General features: G+C 58.8%; 1 protein-coding gene across 2 annotated transcripts; it reads left to right on the top strand.

Moving 5' to 3' along the window:
* The first annotated feature begins 211 nt into the window (after positions 1-211).
* On the top strand, positions 212-15081 carry SGTA (small glutamine rich tetratricopeptide repeat co-chaperone alpha). 2 transcript variants are annotated; one of them, XM_082652496.1, is made up of 12 exons: positions 212-290; positions 7306-7444; positions 8131-8237; positions 8424-8508; positions 9545-9644; positions 9991-10095; positions 10784-10922; positions 11601-11663; positions 12833-12870; positions 13410-13499; positions 13680-13801; positions 13936-15081. In XM_082652496.1, exons 2-11 carry the CDS (start codon positions 7345-7347, stop codon positions 13792-13794), a joined length of 942 nt encoding a protein of 313 aa, XP_082508622.1. In that variant the 5' UTR covers positions 212-290; positions 7306-7344; the 3' UTR covers positions 13795-13801; positions 13936-15081. The 2 variants fall into 2 exon arrangements, with proteins under 2 accessions (XP_082508622.1, XP_082508621.1); XM_082652495.1 differs by having other exon boundaries at positions 8400-8508.
* The last annotated feature ends 4704 nt before the right edge of the window (positions 15082-19785 follow it).

Here is a 19785-nt window from a genome sequence, read left to right as displayed (position 1 = left end):
CAAGAGTCCGCCACTGTCCCACCATGCACCGCTCCATTCCGGTCAGTTCTGATTTCCGCCCTCCTTTCGGTCGCAGAGGTCAGTTGCCCTAACGACTAGCTTGTCCCAGCCTCTAAATTGCGTCACTTCCCCCCCACGCCCGCCTAGATAATTGGTGCGCCTGCGCAAAATGAAAGCCCGCGGGTGCTGGCTCCTTCTGCGCAGGCGTCGCAGCTGGGGGGGGCGGGACCGGGCGGGGCCGCGGTACGCAGGCGCAGCCGTCGGTGGGTCGGGGTTCGGCTGCCTGAGAGGTGAGTGGGGGGTGCTCGGCGCTGAGCTCGGCGGGCCTGAGGTCCGCGGTTCGGGGCTCTTGGGGCTCCCAGGGCTCCGGGCCCCGTAAGAGGACGTCGGTGTGGGGCCGGGGTCGCCGCGTCCGCGGGGTACTATGAGTGGGCGGTGCGGAGGGGAAACTGAGGCCGGACGGCGTCGGGCAGGCCCTCGCCGGCCCGGGTCTCCCTCCCGCAGACCCCAGGCCCGGGAAATGCGGGTTCGCAGGCCGGCGGGTGGACAGCGGGAGGCGAAGCGCTCCGCACATAGTGAGCGCTTGCTGGGTGTCCGCTGCTTTCCGGAAACAACGGTCCTTTTGAATCGGGGCCCCCGTTCGTGGGGTTCAAGTCGGGGCTCCTGTCTCGGCGCCGCCACTCTCTACATGGGTGACCTTAGCCAGCCTCTTGGCTTCTCGGAGCCTCAGTTTCCCCTTCTGTAAAATGGGCGTCGTCTCCGCCACTGCCTGGGGTGGGAGGCTTCCGGGAGGATTAAAGTCGCAGGGCCCCCAGCGCGAAGTGAGAGCTCAAAGGGAGCAGCAGCGGTTAGTCTGATTTCACACGGAGGGCCTCTGCCTACTGTGCTGGAGGTGGGAGAAATCTGGGGTCGAGGACCAGCTCGTCCACCTCTCGCTGGCTGTGTAAGCTCGGGGAGATCGCTTCCACTCTCCACCAGCCCTTTTCTTCTACTAATAGGGGTTCTAGAAGTACATGCCTCTTACAGGCATTTTGAGGTTAAATACACGTGGAACATTCTTTACTTAGTTTCCCTCTCCTTGTCAAGAGCTTTCTAGAGGACAGCTAGTTTTGTTATTAGGTGCCAGGAAATGCGTGTGCACTCTGCATCCTCGCTGAGTGATGTTCCCATTTTCCTTTGTTTCTGCCTCACTGGTTATTTTTGTCTGCTTTTCCTCTCTGTAGACCAGGGATTTTGTCCTGTCAGGGGACCCGGGGCCGTGTCTGGGGACATCTGTGGCTTTCACGACCAGGGGCACTCCTGGCACCAAGTGGGTGGGGACCAGGGTTGTTGCTCCACACCCCTCAGTGCACAGGACGGCCCCCACAAAAAATGATCTGGCCCCAAATGTCCACAGTGCCAAAGTTAAATCCTACCCTAGACTAGTGATTCTTCGCCAGTGGGCTTCAGAGGGGGCAGAGGGTGTGAACCCCCAAGAAATCACGTGCACGGTTTTGTGTGCATGCCCACTTTTGTGGGATCAGGAAAGTGTAATTTGGAGCTTAGGCTCTGGAATCAGCCCGCCCAGGTTCAAAACTGCCGATTTGCATCTTAGCTGGGTGCCCTTGGGGGGGTGCCCCCATCTCTCTAAGCCTCAGTTTTTTGTTCTGTACAATGGGAGTTAGATTAAACAAACTGTAACCAGGGGGCCAAATCCCCCTGCAGCCTGTGTTTGTGAATGAGGTTTTGTGGGATCACAGCCCACTTGATTGCATACATGTTATCCATGGCCTGGGAAGCTGAACGTCCTCATTCTGACCCTCCTTTTCAGAAAATGTTTGCTGACCCCTGAAATAGGCCATTATGTGTACTCAGCTCAGGGCCTGGAAAGTCCTGGGCACTCCAAGGATTTCATTCAGGGGTTTATAATTCAGTCTTCCTGAAAGGGTGAGTGGTTCTAAATGGGGTTAAGCTCTGCCCCAGATTGAGAGCTATAGTCTTACTTGTTCCTCCTTTTTTTGGGGGGGCAAGACCCAATGCTGGCCTTGGCGGCCCATGCACAGTGAGAGTGAAAGAGTAAAGGGGACAGTTGGTAGGTAGGCTTGTCATCCTCTCTGCTGATGAGGAAACCGAGACCCAAGAGAAACGACCTCCCAAAGGAACCTGGTCACGTGTCTCTGACCATGACAAGGATCCAAGGTTTCTCTGAGTCCATGTGGACCAAACGCCCCTGAGTGCTGGGGTCCCTGGGGGAAGGTGATCTGTCCAGTGGCTCACAGTCGGGTGCAGAGTGGGCAGGCCAGGAAAGAGTCGGAAGGCGTTGTAGGAGATGCTGGACCAGAGGCAGGACAAGTACTGGGCTTTGCTGGAAGAAGAGGGTGTCCAGCTCTGTCTGAGGAGGTGACCTTCTGGCTTGGTGTTGAAGGGGGAGTGAGTGGTTCCCAGATGTCAGGAGGGAAGGTGAGCATTGCGTTTGAGCAGAGCACAGGGGCTTTGGTGAGGGGCCACATGTGCCTGCTCAGGAGGTTTCGGGGGGCTGTGGAGGGTTTTTAGAGTGCAGGACATCCTGGCAGCCCCTCAGAGGAAAACAGGGCTGCGATGTGGGGCTCGGGCTGGAGCCTGAGTTCCAGCTCTTGGGACCGCCCTTTCCTGGGAACCCTAGGTGCCCTGGGAGGGGAGGGAGGAGCAGAGGACCAGCTTGCACACACTGGTGTTGGTGAGAAGAGCTGGATTCGGGGTGGAGGCGGGGCAGGGCACCCCCAGAAGGGGTGGGCAGTCTCAGAAAGAGGGTGCTTCTCCTTCCTGGTGTCCGGGGCTGGGTCACTCATTTTCCTGAGTGTACCCTTTTGCCTCTTCAAATGATCAGTTCTGAGCAGGGAAATAAAAGGAGTAGAGGCTGGGGTGTTTGGGCGTTTTTTGGCCGAGCTGCACAGCGTGTGAGATCTTAGTTCTCGGACCGCGGATCAAACCCATGTCCCTTGCACTGGAAGTGCGGAGTCCTAATCACTGGACCGCCAGGGAAGTCCCGAGGCTGGGGTGTTTTTAATGATAAAATGGAAAGGTGGACGGAGAGCCGGCGGGGGTTCTGAACGCACAGGGAGGAACTGGCACCGGGACCCCCGCTGCAGCCGCACCCCGGGGCCAGCGTCCGTCCCCCGGCCAGGCTCGCGCCTGAACCGCGCACCTGCAGCCAGCGCCCCGGGTGCCTTTGGAACCTCACAAAGCCCTCGCTGTTCTCAGAGAGAGCGGCCTGCCCCAAGAATTCTGTCCGGCAGCCAAAGCCCAACAAGTCGGGATTGTTCCCGAGACCCCAGTGCCCAGGGGCAGTCAAGGAAAAGAGCGTCCTGGCGTTCCTGGGCCTGCTTTGCAGGGAGCGGGAAGGCGAGCAAGGGCCGACAGCTGTTCCGCGCCCAAGAGGCAGGAGAGCGGCAGTCCTCACGGCGCGCCTGTCTCGGACATGTGCTGGGTCCCCGCTGTGGACCCACATCCGCTTTTCTGCAGTCCGGAAACCCCAAATACTCTGCAAACACAGGATTTGCTGAAAGTTTGCAGCCAAGTCGTTTGGCCAGAAACTCTGACCCGTGCTGACTTTTATTTTTCCCACTGAGTGTTTATCAGTGATTTTCAGCTGGTGGTGGTTTGGTGACGTCTGGAGACTTTTGTGATTGTTACCCCTGTGGGGGAGGGGGGCTGCTCCACACCCCATGGTGCCCAGGACAGCCCCCACAGAGAGTGACCCAGCTCCCATGTCAGCTGTGCTAAGGGGGAGGGGCCCTGCATTCATTATTTGGGAAAAAATCGAGTTTGATCCCTGTTCACACTGGACACCAGAATAAACCCCTGATGATCAGACAGTGTAAACCAGGGTGACCCCCAGCGTGTGTGGGTCACCTCCCCTCCCTCCCACTCAGGTGTGGATTTAAATGTGTGTAGCATCCCGGGACCTCAAAGGTCAGACAGTCATGGAACGTAACCTCCGGGGGTCTCGCCCCGAGTGATTCTGCCCCCGGGGGACACTGTTGGACGGATGCCGGGATGCTGTTAAGTACCCTACAGTGCACACGCCCCACAAAAGGAGTGACCTCCCCCCGCGCCATGCGGATAGAGCCCGGGGGAGAAGCTCCGCGTGGGGCGCTGGAGTCTCACCACAGCCTCTGTCTCCCTGTTTTATAGAAGAGGAAAGAGAGGGCATCGCGGGGGCTCCTTCAGCCGTGACACGAGCATCCCGGCTCAGGGGTGGGGAGGCGACGTGGAGCTGGCCTCGGGTGGAGACGGCTGGACCTCAGGTGCTAAGACTGCAGAGCCCGCTGTTACCCCCAGGGCGCCTCCGGGAGCCCTGGTCTCGGTGCTCACTGTGTCAACTTGGGGGGCCGGCCCTCGGGAGGAGGTCATGTCAGTAGACCAGGAGAAGCCGGGAACCAGGAAACCGGGTAGCGGTTGCCTCAAATGAGCCGTTTAGTCGGGGTGGGAGGGCTGGTAGCAGCATGTACAAAGGCCCTGAGGTACAAAGGGCCGGGGCCCTTGGAAGAACTGAAGCTGTGCCAGGAACGGGTGTGACTTCGTGTCTCAGTTCTCTGCACCCTGACGGTCCCCTCAGAGTCACCCCCTCCGTCCTCACAGCTCAGTCACGTAAAGATCAGATTGCCTCTTTATCCTACTCTTAAGCAAACGCTTGTCACCACAGGGCCTCCATTAGTTCCCTGTGAGGAAAACAGATCCCCCCACGTACAGACCCTCGAGCCCAGTGTGACGCTCAGTCACCCAGTACCAGCTCCCATGGGTCTGGCAGGGGGGCCGTGCCCCTAAGTGCTGCCTGGAACACATCGGGGGAGCCCCAGCTGCCCAGCCTGTGACCTTCCCATGTGACCTGTCAACCTGTGACCCCCTCTGGGAGACCCTGGCACCCCTCCACCCTGTTCGGTGATCGAGAAGTCGGCTGGGAGGGGTTGGCAAACATGAAGGCCCAGGTGGTAAATTCTGTGGGCTTTGGGGCCCTTGAGGAAAACCAAGCATGCTCTGCAGACACTTCTATAACGTAGGGATGAAAAGACATCCTCAGCCAAACAGGCGGCTGCCAGGTGTGGCCCTTGACCCCTGATTAGAACAGAACGTACAGAAGGATCAGGGTCCTGGGGTCTCGGAGGGTCACATCCTAAGAGGGCCACTCTGGGCTTTGAAAACAGATTTTCTCCTAGTTACAGTAAAATAGATACACCGCGAAGTTTACCATCTTAACCATCTTTAAGCGCACGGCTCAGTGACATTAGGCACGTTCACATTGTTGTACAGCCATCCCCACCATCCATCTCCAGAACTTTTTCATCTTCCCAAACTGAAACTCTGTCCCCGTGAAACAGAGTCCCCCAGCCCCTGGCCGCCACCGTCTAGTTCCTGTCTCTATGGATTTGAGCCCTCTAGGGACCTCATGTGAATTGAATCAGACAGCGTTTGTCCTGTGTCTAGTTTATCTCACTGAGCAATCACGTCCTTAAGGTTCATCCAGGTTGTAGCAGGTGTCAGAACTTCCTTCCTTTTTAAGGCTGAATCATATTCCGCTGTGTGGATGGATCACATCTGTTGATCCATCCATGCATGGACATTGGGTTCTGTCTGCCTTTCGGCTGTGGTGAATGATGCTTCTGTTTGTCAAATGTCTGTAAAACCAGAACCTTGTTGATGTTTTGGGCAGCAGCTCGCTGGTTCGGCTGGGGAAGATGACTCACCTTTGGGGGTTTCACTGTCTTCAGAACGAGCGGGTTGTGCTGGCTGGTCTCCCTGGGCCCCTCTGTGTTGCCCCTGAGAGCCTGTGCATCTGGGGCTGGCCGTCTGTCCTCTGGGCTCTGGCGTCCTGATTCCAGACCTCCCAGTTCCTGGGACGCTCTTGGGCCAAAGGCGCTTGCTTGGTAAAGGCTCATTGTATCCAGAAATGGGGGAGGAGAAAGCTCATTACCATCCCCATAATGGGGGTGGCCAGAGTGCCCTGTCCAGCTGTACGATATAGCTGCTTTAAGTCCTTCCCTTTTTAAAATTTGAGATATAATTCACATACCGTAAAACTTAGTAGATTTTAGTATATTCACAGTGCTGTGCAACCATCACCACTAATTTCAGAACATTCCGTGACCCCCAAAGAAGCCCCACCCCCTCCCAGCCCCTGGCAACCACGAACCCGCTCTCTGTGTCTGTGGATTGGCCTCTCCTGGACGTTTCCCATCAGTGGGATCACACACTGTGTGGCCTTCTGTGTCTGGCTTCTCTTCCTTTTTTTAAGTTGTCAATGGATGTAGTTTTCTGTGAACCGGAAACGGCTCTGAGCGCGGCCAGCATCGCGTGTCTTGACTGCACTCACCCGGCGGCTCTGGGCCGGCAGCGCCCGGCCTGCTGTCGGCCAGTGTGCGAAGCCTGGGGGTTATAACTTGCTCTGTCCGGTTTGATTTAGCCGCCGCTGGCCAGTGGTGGGTTAATGATAACTCAGCCAGGAGGCCGCCTCTCGATTTCCAAGCCACACAGGCTGTTCACCCTGCGGGGGCGTGTTTGGGGGGCCAAGATGCTTCACACCATGGATCCCACCCTCCCGGGCGAGCCCTGCATGGCCTCGGGCAAGCGTGGGAGATGGGCCTGTGCAGGGGGCGAGGCTGTGTGTGAAGTGCCTGGCGCGCCACGGCCCACGGGGAACAGGCCCTTCCCACGCCCGTTCTCCAGGCTTCTCGCCTCAGCACTGTAGGGGGCCATCCGCCAAGTTGTGATGACCACAGCTGTCACCAGTGTCCCCTTGGGAGGGTCACACCTGGCCTAGGAATACAGCAGGTTGTAGAGGAACCCAGAGGAGGCCCTGAGGCGGCCTGGGAGGGGGTGTCAGTGCCCTCTGGGCCTTTGGTCTGCTCAGGCCCACCCAGGGGTCCTGTCTGACCCTCGTGGGCGGTGCGTGTCCCCCGGGTGTTCGGGGCCCGGAAACTGTTGGACCGTTTTCTTGTCCAGAGCGTGGAGTAGCAGCAGGTGGGACTGCAGCCTGCCCTCTGTGTCCCTGGGGAGCCCCACGCCCCCCGTCCAGCTGGTGAGGAGGGATGACCACCGTGCCCAGGGCCACATCACCCTGGGGTTAGAGTCAGGCAGGACGGCAAGGGGCTCTGGACCTACAGCCTCAGCGTCTCCTCTGTGAAATGTGGAGAATTCACATGTCTGCCTCACCGTTGTCAGGCAGACACAATTAGCCAGTGAGTTAAAGTGGCTCCTGCCGGGCAGGGCGGGTGCGTGAGGGCAGAGGGGCAAAGGCTCGGCTGTGCCCGCCGCCCATCCTGTCCTCACACTGTGGACCGCTGTCCGCAGATCCTGAAACCCCCAGACCTTGTCTGCTCCCATCTCAAGATGGATAACAAGAAGCGTCTGGCCTACGCCATCATCCGGTTCCTGCATGACCAGCTCCGGCACGGGGAGCTCTCCTCTGACGCCCAGGAGAGCTTGGAAGGTACGTGCTGTGGGCCACGCGCGCCTCCCAGGGCCTCGAGTCCCCTGCCCGACCCCCCACTTGCATCAGCGCCTAGAAGCTCCGCGGGGTGGGAGCAATAGGCTGGTCCCTGTCCTCGTTTCACAGGTAGGGACGCTGAGCCCCAGGCGGGTGCAGGGCTGCCCCCCGCCTCCCTCACTTTAGGCTGGGCCTCCCGCAGCTGTTCTCTTCTGGAGGGATGCAGTTCCCGAAGGTTTTCCATGTCCCCCGTTGCGCGTGTGTCCCTACCGGTCAAAGGAGTGAGAGAGGCCAGGGGTGGGGAGCCCAGCCCAGACCCGGCCGCTAGCCTGCCTGGCAGGAGGTAGCTGTTCCATGCCCACCGGGCCGCACCGAACCCCCGAGGCCTCCCACCCGGGCAGCCCCCGCATTGTGACCCCACAGAGAGGCCTGGCGTCACCACCTGAGCCCTGTGGGGCAGGGACGGCGGCTCCCCCACTCCTCCCGGCCTCAGGGCTCGAGGGGCAGGTCCATCCTGCGCTGCCCGAGGAATCACAGCTGGCACCCATAGGGCCCCGCAGGGCACACGCAGCGCCTGGTGCATCCGAGGCCTTAGCGAGCACGTCCGAGAAAGGAAGCGTGAGCGCTGCCCCCCAGAATCGTCAGCTTGGGGTTGGGTTCAGTAGAGCACACCTTTGTCCCCCTGACAGTTGCCATCCAATGCCTGGAGACCGCTTTCGGGGTGACGGTGGAGGATAGCGACCTCGCGCTCCCCCAGACTCTTCCCGAAATATTTGAAGCAGCTGCGGCGGGCAGGGTGAGCCTCGGGCACTGCGGGGCTGTGGTTCTGTCTCAGTTCGAGGGCCTGAGTTACCCCCCAGAGCTCAGCTGTCCTCGGGCGTCCCCTGGCTGGTTGGGGGAGGGGAGAGGGTGCTGGGCTTGGGGGAGGAGGTCAGCGGTTTCCTGCTGCCCCTCAAAGAGCTCATCGTGGCTTTGGGGCCAGGAGATACCACCTGATCTGAGGAGCCCCCAGCGAACCCCACCTTCGGAGGAGGACTCGGCCGAGGCAGAACGCCTCAAAACCGAAGGTAAGGAACGCCCCGCACAGCTGGCCTCCGGGTGCTACGGGCAGAGGCCGGCTGGTCCTGGGCTGTGGAGCGGATGGCAAACCAGCCTTTGGAGATGGGGCCGGAGGGCTTTTACACTGATGCAGAGATGCAGAGAAATCAGACCCTTGACCAGGAGGAATTAAAGGGTAAGGCCGCTGCGGAGGGCGGTCCGACAGCTTCCCAAATGGTTAGATAGAGTGACCATGTGACCCAGCACTTCCACCCTAGGGTGTGCCCAGGAGGGGTGCAAACGCACATCCACAAAGACGCTTGTGCACGCGTGTTCATAGCGGCATAGGAGTGGAAGCCGCCCAGGTGCCCATCGGCTGACGAGCAGACACACACACGTGTCCCTCCACACACGGGGACGTCACCCAGCCACGCAAAGGAGAGAAGCCCCGACACTCGCTCCAGCGTAGATGGACCTTGAGAACAGGATTCTCAAGGAGAGAAGCCAGACACAGAAGGACACACAGTGTCTGATTCCGTTGGTGGGACACATCCAGAACAGGCAGAGCCAGACAGAGAGTGAATGTGTAGTTGTCAGGGGCTGGGGGGGGCGGTGACAGCTAATGGGGACGGGGCTTATTTTGGCTAATGGAATGTTCTGGAATTAGTGCTAACGGTTGGACCAGTTTGAATATACTAAAAGCCGCTGAGTTATATCCACTTTTAAAGGGTGAGTCTCACGGTATGTGAATTCTATCTCATTAAAACTGCGCTGTTTCTGAAGGAACGAGCAAAAGTGATGGTATCTGAGGCTTAGGTTCCCAAATACCACAACCATGACAGTGACAGCTGCTGCACCAAGGGCTGGCTCTGGCCAGGCCCTGCGCTGGACGCAGACCCGCCCTCCGCCTCGTGCCACCACCCTAGCCTGTGTCTAAGCGTTGCATCCTGGGCCCCCAAAGTCTCAAACTGCCACATGGAAGCTGGGCAAGCCGAGAACGCCATCTCAGAACTTCGGGGTCCGAGGGGAACAGCCGAGGGTACGTTTCCTTCCCTTTCTCTTCAGGGAACGAACAGATGAAAGTAGAAAACTTTGAGGCTGCCGTGCACTTCTATGGGAAAGCCATCGAGCTGAACCCCGCCAACGCCGTCTACTTCTGTAACAGGTACGGCAGGGACCGGTGGGGTCCTGGGCAGGCTGAGCGGAGTCCCCAGGGGAATGGGAGGGGCGGTCGATCTGTGGGTTAGTGATGGCTCAGCCGCTGTCCCAAATAACAAGCCCATGCCTGGTGGCCGGCCAGGTGCGGCCCAGTGTCAGTGGTGCTAGCGGCCGCACTCGTCTGCCCCCACAGCCTCGGTTTCCCTGGTGAACGGGGCGGCACCCAGATTGCTGTATCCTCCGGCGTCCAGCCCCACCGGGCCTCCCATCCTTGGCAACCCTGCCTCTGCCCCGCCTGACAGACGGGGAAGCTGCAATCAGCTCCCCGACTGCCCTGGTTTGCCTTCTCCCAGAGCTGCGGCCCACAGCAAACTGGGGAACTACGCGGGGGCGGTTCAGGACTGCGAACGGGCCATCTGCATAGACCCGTCCTACAGCAAGGCCTACGGCAGGATGGGGTGAGTGCCGCCCGCCCCGTACATGCTGTCTGCCTGGGGTCAGCGCGGCCCCGCACGTTAAGGCCCCAGCCCACTGGGCTGCCCCACCTCACACACCAATCCCAAGTCCAGGCCGTCAGCTGAGCTTCTGACCGACCAGCTGTAAGTCCGGGTTCCCATGACCCTCTCCTTGGGTTCAGCGATTCCCTCGAAGGCTCACAGGACTCAGGAAAACGTTTCACTTAACCTTCTCTGGCTTATCGTAAGGGATGCAGAGGAGCAGCAGGCGGAGGACCGCCAAGGGCGAGGTCGGGGAGGGTCCCGAGGCAGAGCTTCTGTCCTGCGCGGTTCGGGGCGCGCCTCCCACCCAGCACGCGGGGCGGTCACCAGTGGGGGTGGGTTTTATAGCCCGTCTCTAACGCCTCCCTCCCCGGGAGTTGGGGGTGAGTTTGGTCTTTGTGGCCAGCAGCACATCCGGAGGCTTCCTGGAAGCCCACCTCATTAGCATAAACAGGCCTCCTCGTTAGCATAAACTCCAGTGCAGTCCAAGGACACACCTGTGATTCAGCTCGCTGGAGGAGGGAGGAGCTCTGACCACGCCTGCCCCGCCTCCTCCTAGCCCTGGCGACCCCAGCAGTTGGGGCTGCTGGGCCTGGGCGGGCAGGCGGATGGCCTCCCAGGCCCTCCACGCGCACTGTCCCTCCTGCAGCCTGGCTCTGTCCAGCCTGAACAAGCACACGGAGGCCGTGGCCTACTACAGGAAGGCCTTGGAGCTGGACCCCGACAACGAGACCTACAAGTCCAACCTCAAGGTGGCGGAGCTGAGGCTGAGAGAGGCACCCAGTCCCGTGAGTCCTCTGGGGACTGGCCGCGGGGGCAGGGCGGCTCGGGGTCGAGGGCTGGGCCTGACCTGTGTGGGAGGAACGTCTCTGGTGCCGGGGGTCCGGCATCTGTTTAACGGGGTCCTGTCGTGAGGGAAGAGGCTTATCCTCGCAGAGTCCCCGGAAATGGGAGGGCGTGGGTCACATGGGGAAGCCCCAGCTCGTCAGGAGGCAGAGGGCTGGGGGCCGTGTGGGCCTTGGGAAGGAGCTGGCAGGCTGGGTGAGCAGGCGCGGGATCGGGTAGTTTGAATGGCACCAGGGCAGGGGGGCTGCCCGGGGTGACCAAGGCAGGGGGACAGTGGCCCCAAGCCCCGAAGAGGCTGGTTTGCGCGTGAAAGGTGCACTCGCGGGCCATTTGTTTACCAGTTTCTAGGGATTGCCCACCCCTGGGAGGGGCCGTCCTGCCACATTCAGCATCACAAAGTGAAAGACACGGTTAATATACCGTGCTCTTCCGGGGGACCCACACCGTGGTGCGCGTCTTTCACGAAGCACCCCCGGCCGCAGGGCCTGGCCTCCCGGGTTGCTGGGACGCCCAGGATTCCAACAGGCCCCAGGTGGGACCTTACCCCTCAGTTCCCGGGGGGCCGGCTGTCGAGGTTCTGTGTCAAGGCCCCACTAACCAGGGCTTTTCTCACCCCACAGACGGGAGGTGTTGGCAGTTTTGACATCGCGGGCCTGCTGAACAACCCAAGCTTCATGAGCATGGTAACGGCCCCCGCCTGCCATGTCACCATGGGCCCCGGGCCAGGGCCGCCCCACTGCAGACACCATGGACACTGGGCGCCGTGGGGTGTGGAGCCGGACAAGCTGAACCCGCCTCTCCCAGCTGAATAACCTGGGGAATCTCCACGCCCCTTCTCCCCCAGTCCGGGCCCCCTTGCGGTGTGGCCACGGTGACAGCAGCATCGCTGCACCTGCTCCCTGAGGTGCAGACGAGACACCGCAGGGCGCGGGGGCCCCGCGGAGGAAGGGCCGACCACCTTCTGGTCCAGATGCGCGTGTTCTGCGCAGGGCCGTCCCCTGGAACAGGCACCCAGCGTATCCGGCACATGCCTGTCAGCCCCCGGGTGGTCTCACCGGTCCTCAGGCCACACCGCTGGCTCAAGGGGCCTCAGGGTGGGGGTCTCAGGTCGCCAGGGAGAGAGGAGCCTGGAGCCCCCCCATCAGAGAAACGTCCACACCTGAGCGGGAAGCGTCTGGCCTCCCATGTCTCGGAGCCTGGGCTGCCGCTCTCGTCCAGGGTGGGACGGGCACGAGGCTGCCAGAGGACTCCTGGCGGCGGGGAGCGGCCTGACAGAGGCCGCTCCTTTGGCCTTGTCCGTCGGGGTCGGCGGTCTCGGTCCCCCTTACCTTCGTGCTGTGCTGTTGGCACCCATCCATGCCCGACACTTGCATGACCGTGGCCTGGACACCCAGCCATGCAGGGCAGTGGACTGGCCGAGGCCGGCTGGTAGCGCTCTCCAGCCCTTTTCGGAAAGAGCCACAGCCTGGAAGGTGCTTCCCTGGCTTCTGCTCATGTGCACGTCTTAAAATCGGCCCTGAGGAGCTAATCCCGACGTGGCTGGGGGTGTCAGTGTAGGAGAGATGCCAGGATGATGTTCATCCACATAGCAGAGCTGGAACTGACTCCCAGGTGTCCCTGGTCGGGGAAGGATGACGAGGTTCCTGGAATCTTAAGATGAGAGTCCAGATGGGATCGAAGTGGGGAGAGGGCAGGGTCACAGTGTGTGGGGATGGGGTGGGGCCCGGGGAAGAGGCGGGCCTGGCGCTCTGGGTTCTGGGCTGGAGGCCCACGGTGCGTACGGGGAAACCTCGTCAATGATGAAATGCGTTTGGGAGCTTGCTTTTTCTGAGAAGTCTGTTTTTTTCTTCAGGCATCCAACCTCATGAACAATCCCCAAGTTCAACAGCTGTAAGTGACCACCGTTCTCCTTTGGGTCTTGTGGTTAAAATTACTGTGGTGCAAGGTACACAAAATGTACCATTTTAACCATTTTAAGGTTTGTGATTCCGTGGCATTAAGTATATTTACGACGTCCTGTAGCTGTGGCCACCATCTAGTTCCAGACATTCATCACCTGAAAAAGAAACCCTGTCCCATTAGCACCATCCCCAGCCCCTGACCACCAGGAACCCACTCTCTGTCTCTGGATTTGCGTGTTCTGGACGTTTCCCATCAATGGACTCAGACTCTGTGTGGCCTTCTGTGTCACTGGCATCACCCGGTGTCCCTGAGGGACAGCATTGCCCCGTTAAGAGTCACTGTCTTTAAGCCAAAAAAGGGTGTTGCTGGGAAAGCTGATGGAATTGACAGGCTGCAGTCAGAGAGAAGCGTGGGCTGAGGGCAGGTTCGGGCCCCAGGAGATGTCCATTGCCAGCAGAGGGGAAGGGCCAAGTGGGGATCAGAGGAGGAGGGCTGAACCGTCTGCGAGTCAAGCGCTCTCTTTGCAGCATGTCCGGCATGATTTCGGGCGGCCACAACCCCTTGGGGACTCCCGGCACCAACCCCTCGCAGAACGACCTGGCCAGCCTCATCCAGGCGTGAGTGGACCTGCCAGGCGGGGCTCCTGGGCAGGCAGGGCGTGTCTCCACTCCCCCAGGAAGAGAGACCTGCTCTGTAGGGCCTGCATCCTCCAGGGAGCGGTCCCCCTGCCCTCGAGGGGCACGTGGGGTGGGCACCCTGGGCCAGGCTGAGCCCGGGCGCACCTCCCCTCCCCGCAGGGGCCAGCAGTTCGCTCAGCAGATGCAGCAGCAGAACCCAGAGTTGATAGAACAGCTGCGCAGTCAGATCCGGAGTCGGACCCCCAGTGCCAGCAGCGACGACCCGCGGGAATGACTGCCCGGTGAGTCTGGGGCCGGGCCCGCGTCGCCGAGGCCACGCAGGGGCGTCTCTGGTCATCAGGCCCCTTGCCGGGGGTTCCCACCCGGATCCCCCACCCCTCTCAGTCCCGCTCAGTTGGGCTGTTTCTCTCTCCAGCCCCCCAGCGCCATCAGGTCCTTCCTGGCTGACCAGAAGCCTTCTCTCACTTTTCCGTCTCTCTTCCCATTGGACCGCCCATGAGAGGAAAAGGAATTGGACCTGCATGTTAAGACGGATTTTTATTATTTTTATTTTTTTGCCTCAGCCCTTCCCTCCCTTTTTGTACTCTCTCACGGCCCCCAGACCCTTCTCGAAACAGAGCCAGCAAGCTGTGAGCACAGACCAGCACCAGTCTCACTCCCAGCCCCCCCCAAAACCCAGTCTCTAAAGTATTTTCTAGAATAATTTGGGGGGGGTCCTTTCGCCGCTCTCAAGAAGCGCCCACGGGGAAGCCGTGGCACGAAGCCCCTTCCGCAGCCCCGCCCCCTCGGCCTGTCTTCAGGGGCCTCGCAGCCCACGAGAAGCTGCTCTCTGCGTCGACCTTGGCCACCCGAGCCACCCCTGCTCGGACGGGCTCCCTGCCAGCCAGCCCGGCCCTCGGACCCGGGTTCTCGCATGAGCAACTCCCACTGCAGGTTCCCAGGAGCCGATTCTGTTGCCCTGGGCCTGGGGGCGGCCCGGAGCGGACGTCCTGGGTGTGCAGGACCCATTTCTGGGACTTTTCTTCCAGTCGAGCATCTGGATGGACGTGGGTCTGATCCCAGTGCTCTCTTCCCAGTACTCAAGACCGACAGACCGTGAGGGGCCCTCTCACCACCTTCAGCCTGGCCCCCGAGCCCATCCCGGCCTGGCCATGTGTCCCAGCCACTGCCCTTCTGCCCACAGGTGGTCCCGCTGGCTCGGCGCCTCCTCCCGTTGGGAGGGGGGGCTGCAGGGGGTCCTGGTGCCACCCGCCTTGGCCTGAGATTGCCAGGCAGCCACCGTGGATGCCCGGCGGCCCCAGGCGAGGCGGGACGGCGTGGGGAGGAGGGGTCGGCTGGCACCACCGCTCCGGCAGCAGTGTTGGCAGCTGGATCGTCGGAGGCTCCCTGGTGTTGTCGGGCCACGTGCGAGGTGACCCAGCACCGTGTGTGTAGGTAACTAGTAGGGAGACGGCCGCCAGCCACCCGCCGTCTGGCACACGTCCGTCGAGATGTGTCCTAACTCTTGCGTGCTAGCCATGGTGACAAGCATAACGTAACGTGTGGGGAATAAATAGACATCATGACCTCTGCCTGTCTCTGTGTTGACCTCTCAGCGCCGCCTCCCCTCCCTGCCCCTAGCTTCCAGGAACCCCCAGCCTGGACCCTGTGTGGGTCGCCTTGGAACCACTGAACCGGGTTGTGTGTGCATCTCCTGTCACCGCTGAGACAGTCCCACAGATTCAGTGGCTTTTAACCACACAGAGCATCTCAGTCCTGGAGGTCAGAAGTTGGACATGGCCCCTGCCCCCAGAGGCTAAATCCAGGTGTGGGCGGGTCTGCCTCCCTGCCAGGGCTCAAGGGGAGAAGTACCTCCTGCCTTTCCCAGCGTCTGGAGGCCGCCACAGATGGTGTAGGCAAAGGGGGGCGTCAGCACCTGCACTCGGCTCCCCACTGGCCACTGGGCTGTGGGAACACCTTTGGGCCACGCTCGCCTCCTTCAGCCGTGGCCTCTGTGGCTTCTGGGGGATTGTACTTCCAGCTTCCGGTGACCTTGAGCTGCCTTGTCCTGCAGAGATGACTTCCCCGTGTTCCCTGCCTCTTGGACGGTGGCCAATAGGGGATGAAGGAAGTTCAAGGAGGAGGAGGGGTCCGTCCCCAGTGGGTGCCGCTGGCGGGGTGTGGAAGCTCCCTGCCGTCCAGCCCTCCTATTCCAGCTACCCAGTGCCACTGGGCAGCCTGGCCACCCGCGGAGCCGGCGAGGAAGGCGGGGTCCTGGCCGCCCCGAGTTCCCGATCTGCGTTTCCACAGAAGTTAATGCAGTAAACTGGCATTTACGTGGCTCCAACTACCTGTCTGGGGAAATGGTTCCTTTAAAAAAAATTGAGATATAATTCACATGACATAACATTTGCTATTTGAAAACGTACGGGGACTTCCCTGGTGGTCCATTGGTTAAGACTCCACGCTCCTAATGCAGGGGCCCCGGGTTCGATCCCTGGTTGGGGAACTAGATCCCACATGTGGCAGCTAAGAGTTTGCATGCCACAACTGAAAGATCCTGCACGTGGCAATGAAGATCCCACGTGCTACAACTAAGACCCGGTGCAGCCAAATAAATAAATATTAAATAGCTAAAAATAAAATTGTACAACTCAGTAGTTTTTAGTACATTCACCATGTTCTGCCACCATCACCACTGTCTAAACCCCCAAAAGAAGCCCCGTCCCCATCAGCAGTCCCCCCCAGCCCCTGACAGCCAGGAACCCACTCTCTGTGTCTGTGGATCTGCCTGTTCTGGACATTTCCCACCAGTGGAATCACACAACGTGGGTCCTTCTGTGTCTGGCTTCTCTCACTGAGCATCGTGTTCTCAAGGTCCATCCACATGGCGTCATGTATCAAAACTTCATTCCTTTTCATGGCCTGATAACATAGGAACTGGTTCTTAATCCTGACGCAACATTTTAATCATTGATGGAACTTTAGAAAAAGTACCCATAAAAGTTAAGTGTTTATAAAATGTTGCATCTGGCGGGGAGGACATTGACAAGCCACATCTCCCTCACAGGAGTCACCAGTCGTCGAGCCCCTGCTGTGTGTCAGGTGTCTAGCACCTCTTCTCCCATTCGTCAGAGGAGGGGTTTTTATCCTGAACCCACAGGCCCAGGTGCAGAGCGTGTTACCTGCCTGGCTCCAGGAAGCCTGTTTGCTTTCTGATACGTGGGCCTTCTTCATCCTGCCAAACCCCATCAAAGGCTTGGTATCCGTTATGTATTTCTGCATAACAAAGCGCCACGAACTTAGAGGCTTAAAACAGTACACTGGTTACTTCCTAGTTTCTATGGGTCAGAAACCAGCAGGGCCTCTGCTCAGGGTCTCAGCCAAGGCCACGTTCTCATCTGCCCACAGGTCGCTGGCAGACTTCAGTCCTTACGTTGTGGGTTGAGGCCTGGCCTCCCTCAGCTCTGCACCACCAAGGCCTCCTGTGTTCATTTCCTGGGGCTACCATAACAAATTACTACAGACTCGGTGGCTTAAACGAGCACACATTGACTCTCTTGTAGTTCTAGAAGCCAGAAGCATGAAATCAGTTTGTCCAGTCCCAAAGCAAGGTGTCACAGGGCAGAGCTCCCACCAGAGGCTCCAGAGGGGGAGCCTTCCTGTCTCCCCCAGCTTATGGGGGCTGCGGTGTCCTGGGCTTGTGGCCGCATCACCCCAGTCTCTGCCTCTGTCTTCACGTGGCCTCTCCCCTTTTGTCTGTGTTGAATCTCCCTCTCCCTCCTTCTTATAACAGCCCCTGTGATGACACTGGACCCCCCCCCTCGGGTGAGCCAGGATCATCCCCATCTCAAGGTCCTTAATTTAATCCCACCTGCAAAGTCCCTTTTGCCATATAAGGTACCATACTCACAGGTTCCAGAGATTAAGACATGGACATCGCTGGGGATCAATAGTTAGTCTTCCACAACCGCCCCCCTCCCCCCCATGGCCACTTGCTTCCTCAAAGCCAGCAGGGGAGAGAGAATCTAGAGGGAGTCAGCTAGCAGGACAGAATCTTAGGTACCATGATGGAATCTTGGGAATGGCAGTCATCGCCTATACTGTTGGTTAGAAGTGAGTCGCAGGTCTCATCCACACCTGACGGGAGGGGATTATGCAGGGCATGACCACCAGGAGGTGGGGGTTATTGGGGTGCCTTATAGCCTTCCACCACAGGCTTGAGCTTGGCCAAGTCTTCCAGCCAACAAGAGGGACCTGATTGCCTAGCCTCGCAGCCTCCATAAAGGGCTGTCACATTCAAAAGTGAATCAGCAGGTCCCAGGTCTGGCAGGAGTCCCGGCATCTTGGGTCTTCACTGACCCTCCCCCCTCCCCCAACCTGGCTCACCTCCACATGGGTCCCAATTTACATCAATCCATTTGAGCAAGAATTCTTCAGAAAGGAGAGAGAAAAATTCCAGCATCCTTCTAAGGCTTTACAAACCTTCTAGAACGTGCTTTTAGCAAAATCTTAAAGCTTCATGGTGCCGGTTAAGCCTGTTTCCTCCTTGTCTGTGATTAGCAAGGATTGGCTGGTGGCCCCCAGATCAGGGGGGAGGATTAAGTGGTCCCCACCTGGGCCAAAATCGTCTGAGAATCCTTATCACTGGTACCTGCATCCCGCCCCCATAAACTGACAATTCACCTAGGGTGGATTGTCCGCAGGCGTAACCCTGCCTTCCCAGGGGAAACTGGGCGATATCTGGAGATATTTTTGGATGTCAGGACTGAGGGATGCTCCTGGCATCAAGTGGGTAGGGACCAGGGATGCTTCTGAACACCCCACAGAGTTTGAGAACTACTGGTCCAGTCTATGTAGTCTCCTGAATTTATTAAGCCAGGCCCCTACTGGTTCTGCTTTTTTTTTTTTTTTTTTTTTTTTTTTGCGGTACGCGGGCCTCTCACTGCTGTGGCCTCTCCCGTTGCAGAGCACAGGCTCCGGACGCGCAGGCCCAGCGGCCACGGCTCACGGGCCCAGCCGCTCCGCGCCATGCGGGAGCCTCCCGGACCGGGGCACGAACCCCCAACCACTGCGCCACCAGGGAAGCCCTGGTTCTGCATTTTAAACAAGCATCTCAGGGGATTGGGACACACCTGTTTGGAGAAGCCCACGTTGAGAGGCACTGGTGAGCACAGGAATAGGAGCCGTATCTTCCAGGAACATCTACCTATGCCCCTTAGGTCTCCCCAAACGATCTCTGTTCCTTCTCTCCCATCCTGTGTGTCCATCGCTGGGAGGCCCTACAGAGCCTCTTCCAAATTGACCCCACACCCAGTCTAAGTGTTCAGGAAAGATCCAGAAATTTTCTGTTTTGGAACCGCTGGAAGTGTGGGGAAGAGGGAAAGGAAAAAAAAAACAACAAAAAAAGGAGTAATTGTCAACAACTCATCCCAGAAGCCCAGAAGCCAGCAGCTTCTCTATGTAACTTGATGAGTTGTGTATCACGGAGAATCACTGCTTGATCCCACACGAGCTAGAAATAGGATATTTCTGAATATTGCTGTCAGAAGTGCATTGAGTAAAAAAAAAAAAAAAAGGCAATTAAACATAGATTTAGCATAAGTCGTGCCTTGGAGAAAGCTTCCAGGAATAGGTTGAGCCTTGAGATGTAAGGCAGCTGCTGCTACTGTTGACGGGGTTAGAAAGGCTCCGTTCTCTGCATTTCCACAGCCTTGGTGCATAATTCCTAGGAGCAAGACTGCAAATCTCACCCAGATTAAGTCCCGTGAAGCAACAAGATGGAAACAAAGTTTGTCTCTCTCTGTCACAGAAGCAGGGGGTATCACCCGGGGGGCAATTCTGCCCCCTAAAGACACCAGGTGAGGGACTCTCCTGGTGGTCCAGTGGTTAAGAATCCACCTTCCAGTGCAGGGGACATGGGTTCGATCCCTGGTCAGGGAACTAAGATCCCACATGCTGCGGGGCAACTAAACCCACGCACTGCAAATACTGAGCGCTGGAGCCACAGCTAGAGAGCCTGCCACAACTAGAGAGCCCATTCACTCTGGAGCCCGTGTGCCACAGTGAAAGATCCCGAGTGCCACAACTAAGACCTGACTCAGCCAAGAATAAAATAAATAAATAAATAAATATTAAAAAAAAAAAAGACACCAGGTGATGTCTGGGGGGACCTCTGTGGCTGTCACAGTGGGGACCAGGGGTACTGCTCCACTCCCCACAGGGTCCAGGACAGCACCCCCGCCCCAGAGAATGACCAGGCCTTGAAAATCAGCAGTGCCAAGGC

The sequence above is a fragment of the Grampus griseus genome (genome assembly GCF_964374135.1).
Source record: "Grampus griseus genome assembly, chromosome: 3".
Taxonomy (NCBI): Eukaryota; Metazoa; Chordata; class Mammalia; order Artiodactyla; family Delphinidae; genus Grampus; species Grampus griseus.
This window is presented reverse-complemented; position numbering and strand designations above follow the sequence as displayed.

Excerpts from the sequence above, each read along its gene's own strand:
- SGTA (XM_082652495.1), top strand. The coding sequence starts at position 7,345 with ATGGATAACAAGAAGCGTCTGGCCTACGCCATCATCCGGTTCCTGCAT. Across the intron at positions 7,445-8,130 it reads CGCCCAGGAGAGCTTGGAAG|TTGCCATCCAATGCCTGGAG; the intron begins GTACGTGCTGTG and ends TCCCCCTGACAG. Across the intron at positions 8,238-8,399 it reads AAGCAGCTGCGGCGGGCAGG|AGCTCATCGTGGCTTTGGGG; the intron begins GTGAGCCTCGGG and ends TGCCCCTCAAAG.